Below are 19,543 nucleotides of genomic sequence, written 5' to 3'. Positions count from 1 at the left end.
TGGGTTCAGGTGTAACCTGTCTTTTTTGAACAGGTCATACTTCCCCCAGAAGAGATCCCAATTATCCAAGAATCTGAAGCCCTGCTCCCTGCACCAGTCTCTCAGCCACACATTCATCTGCCTGATCCTACTATTCTTGCACTCACTAGCACGTGGCACAGGTAGCAATCCCGAGATTACTACCCTGGAGGTCCTGCTTCTCAGCTTCCTTCCTAACTCCTGAAAATCTCTCTTCAGGACCTCCTGCTTTGTCCTATCTATGTCATTGGTACCAACATGTACCAAGACAACTAACTGGCTGCTCACCCTCCCCCTTCAGAATATTCTGGACCCAATCCGAGACATCCCGTACCCTGGCACCTGGGAGGCAACACACCATGCGGGTATCTTTATCAGGCTCACAGAATCTCCTGTCCGTTCCACTGACTATGGAACAACCTATGTGGATCAGAAATAACATCTCCACCTCACTGACAATTAACACTGGTGCTCTACAGGATGTGTACTTAGCCCACTGTTCCTCTATGTCTATGCCCATGACTGCGTTGCTAGGCACAGTTTTCAAGGAGCAACGCCTAAAAAGAGCAGAATCCACCATTAAGGACTCCCATCACCTGGTTCTCATTGTTACCATCAGGAAGGAGATACAGAACTCTGAAGGCACACACTCAATAGTTCAGGAACAGAGTCTTCCCCTCCGCCATCCAATTTCTGAAAGGACATTGAACCCATGAACACTACCTCACTACTCTTTTATTTCTATTTTTGCACTACTTATTTAGTTTCACTGTTTAATATATACTTCAATTTGTGTTCTTTTCATATTATTATGCATTGCAATCTACTACTGCCACAAAGACAAAATATTTCATGACATATGCCAGTGATATTAAACCTGATTCTGATTCTTATGTCAGAGGAGAATGGCCAGACTGGTTCAAGCTGACAAGAAGGTGACAGTAACTCAATTAGCTACACGTTACCACAGTGGCTTGCAGAAGAACATCTCTGAATGCACAGTACATTGAACCTTGAAGAGGGTGGGCTACAGCAGCAGAAGACCACAGACATACAGTCAGTGGCCACTTTATCAGGTACAGGAGGTAACTAATAATGTGGCCACTGAGTGTATGTTCTTACCAGTCTGTGTGTGGAAAAACTTGCCCCTTGAATTTCAACGTCAATTCATTCTCAAAGCACCTGTCAGTGACCAGACCTTGAGATTCATTTCCTTGCAGGCTTTTACTGAAAAAAAGAAATACAGTAGTTTATGAACAACTATACATAAAGGCTGACAAACAACCAATGTTCAGAAGAATACAAACTGTGAAAATAAATATAAATGATACTGAGAATGAGTTGTAGAGTTTGTAGAATCAGTTCCGAGATAAGTTGAATGAAATAATCCAAGCTGGTTCACGATTGCTGTAGGTTATAATTTTTTCCAAATCTGGCAGTGTGGGACCTTGGAACCACTTCTAGATCTTTCCTCTATCACCCTAAACCAAGGATACCTGTGAAGGATCACTGTGCAGAAACAAAGCCATTCGAACCAATGAGCCTTGTCTCTCTGCCGGCTCTCAGCTCCTCCTGCAGCCAGTTAGCGGAGGCCCAGGACAGGTTCTAACCACAGGCTTCTTTGTCCTAGGTTATGGTCTGGATCCATGGTGGGGGCTTTGTGTTGGGGAGTTCATTATTCTACGATGGATCTCCACTTGCAGCGTACGAGGATGTGGTGGTCGTGGTGATCCAGTATCGGCTGGGAGTTCTTGGATTCCTCAGGTGAATGGCCTCTCCTCCTCTACAATCCTTTCTTCATCATCTCTTCCTTGCACTGCTTAATCCCCAAGTAACGGAACAGGATTCATCTCCCTCCCCATCCTCCCATCACACACTCCCAGGATCAGACCCAGAGTGAAACTCCCTCCACATCCTCCCATCACACACTCTCGGGGTCAGACCCAGAGTGAAACTCCCTCCACATCTTCCCATTACTCATTCCCAGGGTCAGTCCCAGAGTGAAACTCCCTCCACATCCTCCCATCACACACTCCCGCGGTCAGACCCAGAGTGAAACTCCCGTCACACACTCCCAGGGTCAGACCCAGAGTGAAACGCCCTGTACACTGTCCAATCACACATTCCCAGGGTCAGTCCCAGAGTGAAACTCCCTCCACATCCTCCCATCACACACTCCTGGGGTCAGACACAGAGTGAAACTCCCTCCATACTGTCCCATCACACACTCCCAGGGTCAGACCCAGAGTGAAACTCCCTCCACATCCTCCCATCACACACTCCTTGGATCAGGCACAGAGTGAAACTCCCATCACACACTCCCGGGATCAGGCACAGAGTGAAACTCCCTCCACATCCTCCCATTACACATTCCCAGGGTCAGACCCAGAGTGAGACTCCCTCCACATCTTCCCATCACACAATTCTGGGATCAGGCACAGAGTGAAGCTCCCTCTGTTTTCCATGATGTACACCTGCTCTGCACTTTCTCTGTAACTATAGGATTTTGTTCTGTTGTAATATTTTACCTTGTTCTGTCTCCCTGTGTAATGATCTGATCTGCATGAACAGTATTCAAGACAGTATTCTATTGTATCAATACGTGACAATAATAAACCGCTTCCAATAACCTCCACCCTTTCCGCACATTTTACCAGTCTTCACCCCCCAATATTCCCTGCTGAAAAAAGTTGTAAGCTCTGCCAATAGTCTCCCCAGCATCCAGGTCACCTTCAAAACATGAAGCCTCAGAATGTAAGCATCCATCATTAAGGATTGCCATCACCCAGGATGAGCTCTCTTCTCATTGCTGTCATCAGAGTGGAGGGACAGGAGACAGAAGATGCACACTAAAGAGACCATAAGTCATAGGACCAGAATTGGGCCATTTGGCCCTTCGAGTCTGCTCTGATATTTCATCACTTCTGACCCATTTCCCTCTCAGCCCAATCTCTTGCCTACTCCCTGTATCCCTTCCTGCACTGACCAATCAAGAACCTATCAACCTCTGCCTTAAATATACGTACAACTCCACAGCTGCCTGTGACAATGCATTCCACAAATTTACCTTTCCCTGGCTAAACAAATTCCTCCTATCCATTCCAAAAGGACACCCCTCTATTCTGAGACTGTGTCCTCTGGTCCTAGACTCTCCCACCATCAGAAACATCCTCTCCACAGCCACTCTATTAAGGCCTTTCACCATTCGATAGGTTTCAATGAGATCACCCCCCATTCTTCTGAATTCTAGTGAATACAGGCCTATCTCCATCAAACATTCTTCATATTACAAGCTGTTCCAAGCTGGAATCATTTTCATGAACCTTCTTTGAACCCTGTCCAGTTCAACACATCCCTTCTAAGATAAAGGGCCCAAAACTGCTCACAATGCTCCAAGAGAGGCCTCACCAGTGCTTTATAAAGTTTCAACATTACATCCTTACTTTTATATTCTCGTCCTCTTGAAATGAATGCTAACATCTCATTTGCCTTCCTCACCACAGACTCAACCTGCAAATGAACCTTTAGGGAGCCCTGCACAAGAGCTCCCCAGTCCCTTTGCACCTCAGATTTTGAATTTTCTTTCCATTTAGAAAATATTCTACCCTATTTTTCTTTGACCAAAATGCATGACTATACACTTACTGACACGGCAAGTTGTTCCTTCAGCTCAGGGGACGAGCATATGCCGGCAAACCTGGGAATGTTGGATCAGATCGAAGCGCTGAAGTGGGTCCAAGAAAATATCAAGAGCTTCGGAGGAGATCCCAACTCGGTCACCATATTCGGGGAGTCTGCTGGAGGAATAGCTGTATCGTTGCTCGTAAGCTTTTTGTCTTCCATTTCTTTCAGTTAGTCGACATTTCCCCTGACTGGCCCCAGCTAAGGGAGTTCACTGGAATCTTTCTCACTGAACTCTCTCTCTTCACTCCTGAACAACACACACAAAATACTGAAGGACTTCACAGGTCAGGCAGCATGTATGGAGGGGAATAAGCAGTTGACATTTCAGTCCAGACTGGAGAGGAAGGGGGAAGATGCCAGAATAAGAATGTTGGTGAGAGAAAGCAGTACAAACTGGAAGGTAATCAGTGAAAATACCATCTCAGGTGTTTTGTTTCCTAAAATTCCTGCTCTTAACCCCATAATAATGCAGTTCTTCTTCTCGTCTTCCCTCCTTCCTTTAGTAGTAGTAGTATTGAGTTCGCAGTTTTCTAGTCCTCTGACACCTCTCCACATTCAAGGCAATTTCAGTCGATTCTGATTAAGATTCCTTTATTTATCACATATATCCCATTACAGCCACTGGGGAATCCTGCTGCACTGTATCTTGGTACAACAGTAAACCAACTTACATGAGTGGAACAGTGATGCAGCGTGACAGCCCTACGTCCCAAGTCAGCCTCTGCTGGTCTGAGGGCTGGGACCCAGCTTCCGGCCTGATGTCTCACCTCAGCACCAGCCACTCACTGTGTACTTCATCCTACAGTAGGAACCAATATTTCACCAGTCTCATTGACTGAGGACCCTTGCCATCCAGGATGTGCCCTCTTCTCATTACTACTATCAGAGAGGAGGTACATGAGCCTGACAACCCACAAACAATATTCAACGAACCACTTCTTCCCCTCTGCTGTCAGATTTCTAAATGAACCAATGGACACTACCCCATTACTCCTTTGTTTTCGCAATATTTATTTTGTAATTTATAATAATTTTACACCTCATTGTACTGCTACTGCAAAGCAACAAACTTCACGTGAATCCTGATGAAGGTCAAATTCCGATTCAGATTCGGCCCAAAGCGTTGGCTGTTTATTCCCTCCATAGATGCTGCCTACCGTGCTGAGAAAAACTGTTCAGCACCAGCAGTGTCGCTGGAGTTGCTAGTCAGTGTTGAATGCGATGTATGACTGCCTTCGGGTCCCCAGCTCCAGATTTTTTGGGGGTTTGCTCCTGAAGCCTTTCCCATGAGTTGGTATAGCTGCAAGGCTGTGCGGTTTGAGTTCAGTTGTCCTTCTCCTTGATGAGCTGCCAATCATGGCTGCCAATCCCCATCTCCCTGAAGCGACTTGCGTTAAGGCACTGGTAACCTGCCTTTGCTACTTCTCCTGTCTGTAGAAACAGTTCAGCCGGGCTTGGTAGTTCAGCCACACATGAAAGTCAGGAGCTGGACTTAACTGTCAGAGGCTATATGAGGCATACGCCATTGGGAGCATTTAATAGGGAGTGAGAACTTATCCCCACTACCACTGCCCCCGCCCACTGCTCTGGCTGACAAAGAACCAGCTGAAATGATCACATCTGTTGCTTACACAGCTTGCTTCCCCCTTGGCGAAAGGTCTGTTCCACAAGGCGATATCCGAGAGTGGCACTGCTCTGTACGAAATATTTTATAACAGAAAACCAAACACGACAGTTCAGGTAAGTAACTTCTTTCAGAGCTCACGTTCAGATTTATTTCTCACAGGTACATACAGTCAAATAGACACACATCCGGTGTTCCCGATGCCGTCTCCTCTACCCATCTAAAGAATTTTCCTTGTCTGATTATAAAAGTGATAGATCTTTCAGAGGCACCATTTTGCCGCCTTTATACTTCTTGTCCGCATTGATTCTACTCTCAGCGTCATTTCTCAGCTCTTTATTTATCTTGTAGAGGATCTGATGTTTGTTTGTGCTCTAAAGCAAACTGAAATCCAGAAGAATCTGAAGGATCAGAAACCAGAGATCAAACAAACCCGATGTAGACGGTGGATACTCTCGCATTTCTGGCGTTTTGCGAGTGTCTTCCACAGAGACTGTCACAAAATACTTATTAAGTTTGTCCACCATTTCTTTCTCCCCCATTACCATCTCCCCAGCGTCATTTTGCATCAGTCTTATATCCACTCTCATCTCCCTTTTTAAGTATCTGGAAAAAAAATTGGTATCCTTTTTTATATTATTGGCTTGCTTACCTTCATATTTCATCTTTTTCCTCCACTGCCTTTTTAATTTGCCTTCTATTGGTTTTTAAAAGCTTCCTCATCCCCCAACTTCCCACAAATTTTTGCTCTATTATATACCCTCACTGATACATTCAATTATCTGCTTCTCAAACTGAAGGATAAACTATCATATTTTGATCTCTGTCTCCAACCTTAAGCTCCCTAATCAATTCTGGGTCTTTACATAAAACCCAACCCAGAATTGCCATTCCCCTCGTGGGCTCAACCACAAGCCACTCTGAAAAGCCATCTCGCAGACATTCTATGAATTTGCTCCATTGGAATCCAGCACCAAATGGATTTTCCCAATCTACCTGCATATTGAAATCCCCTATAATTATCACAGCATTGCCCCTTTTACATGCCTTTTCTATCTCCCATTCTAATTTGTAGCCCACATCCTGGCCACCATTCAGAGGCCTGTATATAACTCCCATCATGGTCTTTTTACCCTTGCAGTTTCTTCACTCTAGCCACAAGGATTCTACATCTTCTGATCCTATATCACCCCTTTCAAGGATTTGATTTTTTTTACCAGTAGTGCCACCCAACCTGCCTACCTGCCTGTCCTTTCGATATGACGTAAACCTTGGATGTTAAGCTCCCAAGTATAGTCTTCTTTCAGCCGTGACTCAGAATTGCCCGCAATCTCATCCCTACTACAACAGCAGGAGATAACCTGCTAATTGTGCAACAAGATCATCTACCTCATTCCACATTCTACCTCCATTCAAATATAAAACCTCCAGCAACACACATCAAAGTTGCTGGTGAATGCAGCTGGCCAGCCAGCATCTCTAGGAAGAGGTACAGTCGACGTTTCAGGCCGAGACCTTCGTCAGGACTCATAAAACGTCCAGTCCTGTATTCATCACCCTTTGTGATTTTGCCCCCTGTTAAATGTTAACATCCCGCTGACTGAAATTTTGCCCTATCATCTGCCTGTGCTTCCTGACAGTCTCACTCCAGATCGCATCTAGATGTAGCCCCCACCCTCAGGCCTATCATTCTGGTTCCTATGTCACTGCCAGGTTAGTTTAAACCCTCCCCAACAGCTCTAGCAGCTCTAGCTCTGCATGCAAGGGCATTGGGTTCAGGTGTATCCCGTCCTCCTGTGGCAGGTCTCACCTTCCTCAAGACATCCCAATGTTCCAGAAATCTGCAACCCTGCCCCCTGCACCAATACCTCAGCCATGCTTTCATCTGCCAAATCATCCTATTCTTCCCCTCACTAGACTGTGCCAATCTATTACTCTGCCCAGTCCCATCAGCCTGCACCCGGACCATAGCCCTCCGTACCCTCCCATCCGTGTACCTGTCCAAATTTCTTGTAAATGTTCAGATTGACTCCACATCCACCACTTCCACTGGCAGCTCAATCCACATTCTCACCATCGTCTGATTGGAGAGGTTCCCCCGAAGCGTTTCACCTTTCAACCTGAACCCATGACCTTTATTTCTAGCCTCACCAAACCTCCGTGGGGAAAAAGCCTGCTTGCAGTTATGCTATCTAAACCGCTCATAATTTAGTGTACCTCTATCAAAGCTCTCCTCATTCTCTGCTCTCGGGAATAAAGTGCTAACCTGTTCAAACTTTCCCAGTAACTCGGGTCCTCAACTCCTGACAATATCCTTACAAATTTTCCCTGTACACTTTCAAACCTGTTGACAGACAAGTTCCTGTCCTTTATCAAACTGACGAACTGTCAATCTCTCTGCAGGAGATCGCAAGCAAGGTGGGCTGTGGCCTGAGCACCTCGCTGGAGGTTGTGGTTTGCCTCAGGAACAAGTCTGAAGAAGAAATGTTTAACCTCACCCAGAGCGCTGTAGGTGAAAGGCACTCGCTCAACCTCTTTGCTTTGTGAATGTTTTCATTTGTGTATCTACTGTAACATCACCAGTCTCACACATTCTCAGTCTCCAGAGCATTATCTCTGAGATGGGTTGTCCAGGTCTGGGTAGGTGTGTCAGGAGAACGTGGGGTGGATGAAAATGGACCGATGGCCGTTGTGTGTCCTCACACACAGTCCGGGTCCTGCTGCTATGATTCCTTCCTCCTGAGGGTTATATAGAGCTGCAACGTTACCAAGAGTCATGAGGTGATGTGGATCTATAAAACTCTGGTCAGACCACACTTGGAGTACTGTGTTCTGTTCTGGTCACTGCCTGATAGGAAGGATGTGGAAGATTTAGTGAGGGCACCGAGGAGATTAGCCAGGATGCTGCGTGGATTACAGGGCATGTCTTCTGAGGATAGGTTGAGCAAGCTAGGCTTTTCTCTTTGGAGTGAAGGAGAATGAGAGGTGACTTGATAGAGCTGTACAAGATGATCAGAGGCATAGATGGACTGGATAGCCAGAGACGTTTTCCCAGGGTGGAAATGGTTAATACAAGAGCACATAATGATAAGGTGATTAGAGGAAAGTATGGGGAGGATGTCAAAGTTCTTTGCACAGAGAGTGGTGGATGTGTGGAATACCCTGCCAGCAGTGTTCCCTTTTGGGTGTGCACGTGTGCGCACCCACTCGTCTTTCATTACTAGCACACAAAGGAATATAAACTGCTCACAAAGGGTTGTCACTCTCTACCTTGTTGGCACGTTAAGTATATTTCAGGATCATACACAATCACATTTCCTTTTCCGGTTTCTGATGTTGACAATGAGGAGCTTGTGATGATTTCACTGCAGATTTTACAACCGCCTTATTTATACTGTTTTTATTGAAGAAATTATTCAGTGCACACATGTTGTTGTCACTGGAAAAACAACTGCACACACTGGTCATTAGAGGGAACATTGCCTTCCAGGGATGCTGGTAAAGACAGATACATGAGGGGCATTTAAATGAATCTGAGATAGGTTCATGGATGAAAGAAAAATGGAGGACTATGCAGGAGGGAAGGGTTGGATTCCTAGAATAGGTTAAAAGGTCAGCACAACATTGTGGGCTGAAGGGCCTGTACTGTGCTGTTATGTTCTATGAGGGCACGTCAAACTGTGTCTCATCTCCACCTCTCCTGGGCCCTGCAGACATTCTGCAAGCATGTCTGTTTCTCTTGCAAATGATCAGTAATTATTGACCCGCTGAGATGAGTGATTCGGTGGTAAAACTGAGCATAACGAGGCAAAAAGGAAATCGAAATACATCAGTGGAGCTCAGCAGGTCAGTCAGCATCTACAGAGAGGAATAAAGAGTTAACGTTTCAGGCTAAAACCCTTGATCAGGACTGGAGAGGAAGGGGGCAGAACGTAGAATAAGAAGGTAGGGGGAGGGAGAAATGGACAAGCTGGCAGGTGAGAGGTGAGACCTGGTAAGGGGAAGGTATTTGGTTGGAAGAGGGAGGGTGTTAAACTAAGAAGCTGCAGGTGATAGGTGGAATAGGTGAATAGCTAAAGAAGGAATCTGATAGGAAGGGAGAGTGGCCATGGGAGAAAGGGAAGGAGGGGAGACACCAGGGGTAGGTAATAGACAGATGAGGAGAAGTGAATGGGTAGGAGGTAAACCAGAAAGGGGAATGGAAAAAGAGAGAAGGGGGAGAAGGGAGAAAATACTGGGTTTGAGAAATCAATGTTCATGCTGTCAGGTTGGAAGCTACCCAGATTAGATAAATGTCCCTCCCCCTTCCTTTCCAGTTCTGAGGAAGGGTCATGGCCTGAAGAATCAATTGTTTATTTCCCTCCATAAAGGCTGCCTGACCTGCTGAGTTCCTCCAGCATTTAGTCTGTTGCTCAAGATTTCTAGCATCTGCAGAATCTCTTGCGTTTATGATACGGTTGAGCTTTCTGAACCTTAAGTAGGTGGAGATAAAACTATAGGCTGTGTTTTGCATGTCAGCCATAAAGATCAATTCATTAGACAGTGCACTGAGGCAGTAAAAGGGAACTAAATAACAGAATGCAGAATAAAGTGTTACACTTACAGGAAAAGTATCATGCAGGCAGACAATGAGGTGCAAGGTCATAACATGTAGATGGTGAGGTCAAAAGTCCATCTTGTTATTCTAGGGAACCTCCACGCCTTCTCCACGAGCTGTTCTGGCACTCTCGTTCCCATCCCCCGCAACTCTAGTTTAAACCCCATCATGCAGCATTAACCAACCTTCCTGCTTGGATATTAGTCCCCTCCAGTTCAGGAGCAAACCATCTCTTCTGTACAGGTCCCACCTTCCCTGCAAGAGAGCTCAATGATCCAAAAACCTTGTGCCCTTCCTCCTACACCTGCTTCTTTGCCACGTACTAAACTGTATAATCTTCCTAGTTTTGGCTTCACTAGCACATGGCATGGGTAGGAATCCTGAGGTCCCGCCCTTCAACTTAGCACCTGACTCCCTGAACTCCCTTTGCAGAACCTTGTCACTCACCCTGCTCATGTCATTGGTACCCGCATGGACCACAACTTCTGGCTGTTCATCCTCCCAGCTAAGAATGCTGAGGACTATTTGAGATATCCAGGCACTCAGGAGGCAACATACAATGTGGGAGTGCAAACACAAGAGAATCTGCAGATGCTGGAAATTCAAGCAACACACACAAAATGCTGGTGGAACGCAGCGGGCCAGGCAGCATCTATAGAAAAAAGTACAGTCGACATTTCAGGTGGAGACCCTTCGTCAGGATGAAGAGTCTCAACCTGAAATGTCAACTGTGCTTCTTCCCAGAGATGCTGCCTGACCTGCTGCGTTCCACCAGCATTTTGCATGAGTTGATACAATCTGGGAATCTTGTTCTCACCCATAGCACCTCCTGTCCATTCCCCTAACAAATCCCTTATCACCACAGTGAGCCTCTTCTGTCTCCTTCCTTTCTGAGTCACAGTGGCAGAGGCACAACCACTGTGACTTTCCGCTGTTAGGTCAACACACCCTCCCCACCATGTCTCTGCACCTTGGGTGTAACTACCTCTCTATAATTCAGACACAACACAAAGTAATATTGCCACACATATATTAACAAATAATAAGATGGTTTAAGACACAAGTTTAAAATGTAAACATTTTAACACGACTGGCACTTCATACGTGATGAGGCCTGGGTGGTGGTAGTGAGTTCAGGTGTCTCACAGCCTGGGAGAAGAAGCTGTTTCCCATCCGAACAGGTCTCGTCCTAATGCTACTGTACCTTCTGCCTGATGGTAGGAGGTCAAAGAGACTGTTGGACGGATGGGAGGGATCATTCAGAATAGAATAGAATATCTTTATTGTCATTGTTGTGGAGCAATGAAACACAGTTTAGCAGCTCAACTTTTTGCAGCATGACAAAGAATATATACATAAAATAAACTTTAAAACATCAGGAGTGCAGTCCAAAATTAATAATATATGGATGGGGGGGTAGGACTATTGCACACCTGCCATTCCTGGAAGTGTGATGCATTTAGCTGCTGCCGTCTTAGGAGGGGGGCAGGAGAAGGGAAGGGGGTGTTATACATTTCACTGCTTGTGGGTAGAAGCTGTTAAGGAGTCTCTTTGTTTTCGTCCTTAGTGCTCTGTATCTCTTCCCAGAAAGTCGAGGGGAAAACAGGTGATGTCCAGGATGAGTGGGATCCTTTGAAATACAAGTAGCCTTCTTTTGAAGTCTGCCAGTATAAATGTCTCTGAGGGAGGGTAATGTTGTGCCAATAACCCGCTCTGCTACCCTCACCACCCGCTGCAAGTCCTTCCTGTTCTGTTCTGTGCAGCTGGCAAACCACACCGCACAGCAATACGTCAGGAGGCTCTCTATAGTTGTCCGACAGAAGTTGATCAGCAGGTGATGAGGGAGGAGAGTGTGCTTTAGCTTCCTTAGGAAGTAGAGCCTCTGTTGGGCCTTCCCCACCTGATAAGAGATATGGGCAGTCCAGGTGAGGTCAGCCGAGATGTGGACGCTGAGGAACTTGAAACTCTACTCTCTCCACCTCTTTCCCGTATATATGCAGAGCAGAGTGCTCGACGCGCTTTGATTTCCTGAAGTCTACTATCAGCTCCTTGGTTTTTGTGATGTTCAAGTCCAGGTTATTATGACAACATCATTCTGTCAAATGCTGTACCTCCTCCCTATAGGCTGTCTCATCACAGTCTGATATGATACCCATTAGGGTGGTATCGTCAGCAAATTTGACAATGGTGTTGGTGGAGTGAATGGTAGAGCAGTCATGGGTGAAAAGAGAATAGAGGATGGGGCTGAGAACACACCCCTGTGGTGTACCGGTGTTCAGGATGAGAGTAGATAACGTGTGTTCTCCCATCCTGACACTTTGGGGTTTGTTACTCAGAAAATCCAGTATCCATGAGCACAGTGAACTGCCAAGGCCCAGGTTGCTCAATTTCTGCACCAGTTTGTAGGGGATGACTGTATTAAAAGCTGAGCTGTAGTCCACAAACAGCATTCTTACATAGGTGTTATCCTGATCCAGGTTTGTAAGGGCTGTGTGGAGAGCTGTGATGACTGCATCCTCTGTCGATCTGTTTGCATGATATGCAAACTGGTATTTATCAAGGTCAGCAGGTATGGCAGACTTAATATAAGAGTATGAGTCTCTCAAAACATTTCATGATGATAGGAGTTAGAGCAACTGGGCGATAGTCATTAAGGCAGTTCACTGTACTTTTCTTTGGTATGGGTATTATTGTGGCTGACTTAAGGCAGGTGGGGACTACAGACTGTAGTAGCGAGAGGTTGAAGATGGTAGTAAATACTCCCGCTAGTTGATCTGCGCAGTCCTTAAGAATCCCTCCGGTCACTCCATCTGGGCCAGCTGCTTTCCTCGCATTGACTCTGTGCAGGCGGATCTGACCTGGTGTTGGTGTAATTGTATAGGGTCATCCTTCTCTGTTAGTGCTGACTGGATGCCAACTTCTCCATTCTGACTGTCAAAGCGGGAAAAGAACTGGTTCAGAATGTCTGGCAGTGTCCTGTCTGAGGAGTTTGTGACTGTATAGCTGTCCTTGTAGCCAGTAAGAGTCTTTATCCCCTGCCACATACACCTGGAGTTGTTATTGGTAAAGTGCTCCTCTATACGCTGTTTCTATCTGTGCTTGGCCTCTCTGATGCCGCTTTTCAGGGCTCTTCTTGCCTGTCCATAGGCCTGTAGATCCCTAGATTTAAAAGCAGCATCCCGTGTTCTTAGCAAGATCCTCACTATGCTATTGAACCAAAGTTTTTGGCTGGGGAACACCTTAACAGACTTTGTGTCCATGACATTCTCAGCACAAAAGTTTATATAAGAACGTTAAGAGCCCTGTGTACGTAGCGCTCCTGATGAATATCTCTGATGGGTAGGAATGAGACATCCATGTAGCGTAGCTGTTAGTGTGATATTATTACACCTTGGTGTGTTCTGGGGTTCGGCATTCAATCCTGGTGCCATTCTGCAAGGAGTTCTGTACATCCTCCCTGGGGAAGATGTGATTTTTCTCTGGGTCTCCAGTTCTCTTCCCCCACCCCCAGTCCAAAGACGTACAGGGTAGGTTAACTGGTGGAAGTTGTCCCATGATTTAGCTCGGGTTTGTCGGGAGTTGCTGGCCAGCAAGGCTCGAAGAGCTGTGGGGCCTAATCCACAGTGTATCACTAAGTAGATCAATCAATGATCCTCTCAGTCGTCCTTTCAACCCTTTGTCAGGACTTGTGTTCAGATGCCTTGCAATTCCCAAACCAGATGGTGATGCAGCTGGTCAGGAAGGACCTTTTATGTCTCAATCTCCTCGGCATGCTGTTGTGCTTTCTTGACCAAAGAAAGCTTCGTATTCAGGCAAGTGTGTAAATCCATCTCGTGTTTGAACTGTTTTACACTGTTTTTGACACTGTCAAGTTAAGTTGCTTTTTATTGTCATTTCGAACATGGAAGCTGCTGGTACAGTACACAGTAAAAATGAAACAACGTTCCTCCAGGACCATGGTGCTACTTGAAACAACAATTGGTTGCCGCATTTAAACTTCTCTGCTTTATTTTTCCAAACAGATGTTTTCACCTATAGTGGTGGATGGGATCTTCCTAACGAAAAATGCCAAGCAGCTCTTTGAAGCCAAAGAAATCACTGTGGTCCCCTACTTGTTGGGAATCACCGATCACGAAGCTGGTTGGTTATTATCAATGGTAAGAGCAAATCTATCAATTTAACCTTATTGTAGGGTTGCCGCCCTAAACTTTGACCCTCCCTCTGCCTCCACAGATGCTGCTTGCCCCACTGAGTTCCTCCAGCATTTCTTTTGCTCTACATTTCAGCAACTGCAGTATTTTGTATCTCCAGATCAGTTTAAGTCCAGATGCAGCCTGACCTCCACTGCCAGAATGAGGCCGAACTCAGTTTGGAGGAGCAACACCTCATATTCCACCTGGGTAGCCTCCAGCCTGATAGCATGAATATTGATTTATCTAACTTCTGCTGATTTTGACACCCCCCCCATCCTTCTCTCTTTTTCCATTCCTCGTTCTGATTAATCTCTCACTCCTTCTCTCCTCTTCACCTTTCTCTGTTGCTCCTCCTCCTTCCCTTTCACCCCTGGTCCACTCTCCTCTCCTATCAGATTTCTTCTTCAGCCCTTTACCTCTTCCACCTATCACCTCCCAGCTTCTCACCTCACCCACCTAGTTTCCCCCTCACCTGGTCTCACCTATTACCTGTCAGCTTGTACTCCTTCCCCTTCTCCCACTTTCGAATTCCGGCGTCTTCCCCCTTCCTTCCCAATCCTGCTGAAAGGTCTCAACCCAAAGCGTTGACTTTTTACTCCCTCCATAGATGCTGCCTCACCTGCTGAGTTCCTCCAGCATTGTGTCTGTGTGTGTGTGTGTGTTTGTGTTTTTGTGTGTGTTGCTCTAGTTTTCCAGCAATGCAGAATCTCTTGAGTTTAGGTAATTTTTTGGAATAATATGTTGGCTTAGAGTATTCTATTCAGCTCTGCTAATTAAGCTGGAGAGTGCAGATGAGGTTCATGGGGATGTTGCTGGGCCTCGAGAGACTGAGTTACAGAGAGAGGTAGAGCAGGCTGAGACTGTTCTCATTGAAGCTTTGGACAATGAGAAGTGACTTTATTGAGAAGTACATAAAAAAGGAGGGAGAGAGAAACCGGGGAATTATACACCGGTAAGCCTGACATTGGTGGTGGGGAAAATACTAGAGTCAGTTATCAAAGATGTGATAACAACACGTTTGGAAGGCGGTGAAATCATCGGACAAAGTCAGCATGGATTTGTGAAAGGAAAATTATGTCTGACGGGTCTCATAGAATTTTTTGAGGATGTAACTAGTAGAGTGGATAGGGGAGAACCAGTGGGTGTGGTATATTTGGATCTTCAAAAGGCTTTTGACAAGGTCCCACATAGGAGATTAGTGTGCAAACTTAAAGCACACGGTATTGGGGGTATGGTATTGATGTGGATAGAGAATTGTTTGGCAGACAGGAAGCAAAGAATGGTAATAAACAGGACCTTTTCAGAATGGCAGGCAGTGACTAGTGGGGTACCGCAAGGCTCAATGCTGGGACCCTAGTTGTTTACAATATATATTAATGACTTAGACGAGGGAATCAAATGCAGCATCTCCAAGTTTGTGGATGACACGAAGCTGGGCGGCAGTGTTAGCTGTGAGGAGGATGCTAAGAGGATGCAGTGTGACTTGGATAGGTTTGGTGAGTGGGCAAATTTATGGCAGATGCAATTTAATGTCGATAAATGTGAGGTTATCCACTTTGGTGGCAAGAACAGGAAAACAGATTATTATCTGAATGGTGGCTGATTAGGAAAAGGGGAGGTGCAACGAGACCTGGATGTCATTATACACCAGTCATTGAAAGTGGGCATGCAGGTACAGCAGGCAGTGAAAAAGGCGAATGGTATGCTGGCGTTTATAGCAAGAGGATTCAAGTACAGGAGCAGGGAGGTACTACTGCAGTTGTACAAGGCCTTGGTGAGACCACACCTAGAGTATTGTGTGCAGTTTTGGTCCCCTAATCTGAGGAAAGACATTCTTGCCATAGAGGGGGTACAAAGAAGGTTCACCAGATTGATTCCTGGGATAGCAGGACTTTCATGTCATGAAAGACTGGATCGACTAGGCTTATACTCTCTGGAATTTAGAGGATTGAGGGGGGATCTGATTGAAACCTATAAAATTCTAAAGGGATTGGACAGGCTAGATGCAGGAAGATTGTTCCCGATGTTGGGGAAGTCCAGAACAAGGGGTCACAGTTTGAGGATAAAGGGGAAGCCTTTTAGGACCGAGATGAGGAAAAACTACTTCACACAGAGAGTGGTGAATCTGTGGAATTCTCTGCCACAGGAAACAGTTGAGGCCAGTTCATTGGCTATATTTAAGAGGGAGTTAGATATGGCCCTTGTGGCTAAAGGGATCGGGGTTATGGAGGGAAGACAGGTACAGGGTTCTGAGTTGGATGATCAGCCATGATCATACTGAATGGTGGTGCAGGCTTGAAGGGCCAAATGGCCTACTCCTGCACCTATTTTCTATGTTTCTATAATCATGAGATAAAGTGATATATGCTAATTTTCCCCTGAGTTGGGGAATCAAGAACGAGGGGACACAGACAGGGCAGAGAACCTGAGGGGCAACCCTTTCCACACAGGGTTGTCCGTATATGGAACGAGTTGCCAGAGGAAGTGGTTGTGGCAGGTACATTAAGAGCATTTAAGAGGAACTTGAGTGAATACCTGGATGGGAAAGGCTTAGTGGGATACAGGCAAATGGGAAGAACTTTGATGGGACTTCTTGGTCAGCATGAAGTAAATGGGCCAAAGGGCTTGCTTCCATGCGATAAGACTCCTAGACTGTCTGCTGAGAAGCTGACTGATGAAAGTGTGTTCCAGAGATGCATATGATCTCAATGGTGATGATCTTCAGGGCAAGTCATGGAGATGTCAATGTCACTGAGCGGTTCAAGGTTTGAGTGGATGGTTTTTAAACTTTGGATAAAAAACGTGAGCAATGTGAGGCAAATCTTTGTGTCAGTGTCTGTGAGGGCAGTATGGTTAGCGTAACACTTTACAGTGCGAGCAGTTACCATCGGGTTCAATTTCCACCACCGCCTGTAAGGAGTTGATGCATTCTCCCGGTGAGTGTGTGAGTTTCCTCAGGGGTCGCCGGTCTCCTCCCAGATTCCTGATGTAGGGATTAGTGTTAGCAAGTTGTGGACATGCTATGTTGCTAAGGTTCAGCATGGCGACATTTGCAGGCTGCCCACAGCTCAGCCTCGGACTGTGTTGGTCATTGACATAAATAACGCATTTCAATGTACGTTTCGATGTATAGTACTGTGCAAAGGTCTCAGGCACATATATAGCTAAGCTTTCGCACAGGCCCGTATTTGTCAACATGGAGCAGAGAGCGAGTTTGTAAATCTGGCAGGAGCAAAGGATGTTGGGAATGGTAAGGGTGGAGTGCCGCAGGAGGGTGTGGGACAGGTGGCAGAGGAGTGCCAAGGTCGGGGGCGGCGCATGAGCAGACACCCCCAGCCCTGAGATACCAGACAAGATCATTTGATTCCAAATAATTGGTTTATTGATCAGAGACAATGTCTCTCTGAGGCTTCCTGCTCCTTCACCACTCTCTTCTCCTTTTTCTACCATGAGTCCCCTCTCCCGACACCCTTCCCACTCTTGGTCCACAATAGAGACCCATATCAGAATCAGGTTTATCATCACTTTTTTTTATTTCAAAATATACTTTATTCAAAAATAAATATATACAATAAACCATCCAATAACTTTCCATCCTTTACATACGTTTCCATTATAGTCAGTACATATCCGTATTTATAGCCACCCACGTGGCACTCCAGTAGTTCAGCTTACCATATCATTGTTGAGGGGTATACTCCCCGCCCCCCAACCCCTCCCACTCCCACGGGTGGAGAAACCTATACTGTGGTCCTTCCCCACCGGGCCCTTGCGGTGGCTGCACCGAGTTTCAGTGCGTCCCTCAACACGTACTCTTGCAGCCGAGAATGTGCCAGTCGGCAGCATTCTCCCACGGACATCTCCATGTGCTGGTAGATCATCAAGTTTCGGGCTGACCAAAGAGCGTCTTTCACCGAGTTGATGACCTGCCAGCAGCACTGGATGTTGTTCTCCGTGTACGTTCCCGGGAACAGCCCGTAGATCAGAGAGTCCTCTGTTACGCAGCTGCTGGGGATGAAACGTGACACTAGCTCATCCATCCTCCTCCACACCCTCTTTGCGAACTGACAGTGTGCAAAGAGGTGGGACTCAGACTCCTCCTCACTGCAGTCCTCCCGTGGGCAGTGGGGTGCGGAGACGACGTTCCGGGCGTACAGGAGGGCTTTGACTGGAACAGCCCCTCTCACCACCAGCCAGGTGAGGTCCTGGTGCCTGTTGGTGAGGTCTGGCGATGAGGCATTTTGCCAGATGAACCGGGCGGTCTGCTCAGGGAACCACCCCACTGTGTCCATCACGTCCTTCTCCTGCAGTGCCTGCAGGACATTACATGCCGTCCACTGCCTGATGGCCCTGTGGTCAAAGGCGTTCTCCTGGAAGAACTTCGCTACGTAGGACAGATATGCTGGCAAGGACCAGCTAACTGGGGCGTTGCACGGGAGTGGTGCCAGACCCATCCTTCGTAGCCAGGGCGACAGATAGAACCTGGGCACATTGTGGTACTTGGTGCCCACATACCTGGGTTCTACACACAACCTGATGCAGCCACATACGAAGCTGGCCATCAGGGTGAGGGTGACATTGGGGACGTTTTTGCCCCCATTGTCCAGGGACTTGTGCATGACATTCCCTCTCACCCGCTCCATCTTGGATCCCCAGACGAATCTGAAGACAGCTCGGGTGATTTCCGAGCTGTAGGAGCGGGGGACGGGCCAGACCTGCGCCAAGTACAGCAGCCCTAAGAGCACCTCACACCTGATGACCAGGTTCTTGCCCGTTATCGACAGGGAGCACCCTCCCCACAGTCCCAGTTTCTGTTTCATCTTGGCAGTCCGCTCCTGCCAGTTCTTGTTGCACGCCTCAGCCCCTCCGAACCAGATCCCCAACACCCTCACGTGGTCAGACCTGATGGTGAAGGGGGCACTGGATCAGTCGGGCCAGTTGCCAAAGAGCATGGCTTCACTCTTCGTGCGGTTGACCCTGGCCCCCGACGCTAGCTTGAACTGTTCGCAGGTGCTAATCAACCTGTGAACTGACCTCGGATCAGAGCAGAAGACGGTGACGTCGTCCATGTACAGGGAGGTTTTCACTTGGGTCCCTCCACTGCCTGGCAGCGTCACCCCTCTTATGCCCTCATCCCTCCTGATGGCTTCCGCAAAGGGTTCTATGCAGCAGACAAACAAGACAGGGGAGAGGGGACAGCCCTGCTTGACTCCAGACCTGATGAGGAAGCTGTCTGTTTCCCACCCATTGACCTGGACTGCACTACGGATGTCTGTGTAGAGCAGTCTAATCCAATTCTGGATTCCCTCCCCAAATCCCATTTTGGAGAGCACGTCCGCCATGTACATGTGCAGTATCCTGTCGAAGGCTTTCTCCTGGTCCAAGCTGACCAGGCAGGCGTCCACCCCCCTGTCCTGCACATAGGCG

At 46.9% G+C, this 19,543-nt stretch overlaps 1 protein-coding gene across 2 annotated transcripts in view; it reads left to right on the top strand.

The window, feature by feature from the left end:
• The window catches only part of LOC140210744 (fatty acyl-CoA hydrolase precursor, medium chain-like), a 66,811-nt gene that overhangs the window by 20,781 nt on the left and 26,487 nt on the right, over window positions 1-19,543 (top strand). Inside the window, exons 4-8 of one of the 2 annotated variants that reach the window (XM_072279980.1) lie at window positions 1,649-1,782; window positions 3,688-3,841; window positions 5,338-5,442; window positions 7,730-7,834; window positions 13,946-14,080. In XM_072279980.1, the coding sequence (XP_072136081.1) occupies window positions 1,649-1,782; window positions 3,688-3,841; window positions 5,338-5,442; window positions 7,730-7,834; window positions 13,946-14,080 (633 nt within the window). The remainder of the gene's footprint in view (window positions 1-1,648; window positions 1,783-3,687; window positions 3,842-5,337; window positions 5,443-7,729; window positions 7,835-13,945; window positions 14,081-19,543) is intronic. The other variant, XM_072279981.1, reaches the window with a different exon arrangement.

The sequence above is a fragment of the Mobula birostris genome, chromosome 15 (assembly GCF_030028105.1).
Source record: "Mobula birostris isolate sMobBir1 chromosome 15, sMobBir1.hap1, whole genome shotgun sequence".
Lineage (NCBI taxonomy): Eukaryota > Metazoa > Chordata > Chondrichthyes > Myliobatiformes > Myliobatidae > Mobula > Mobula birostris.
Note: the sequence above shows the minus strand (reverse complement) of the source record. Positions and strands in the feature narration are given on the sequence as shown.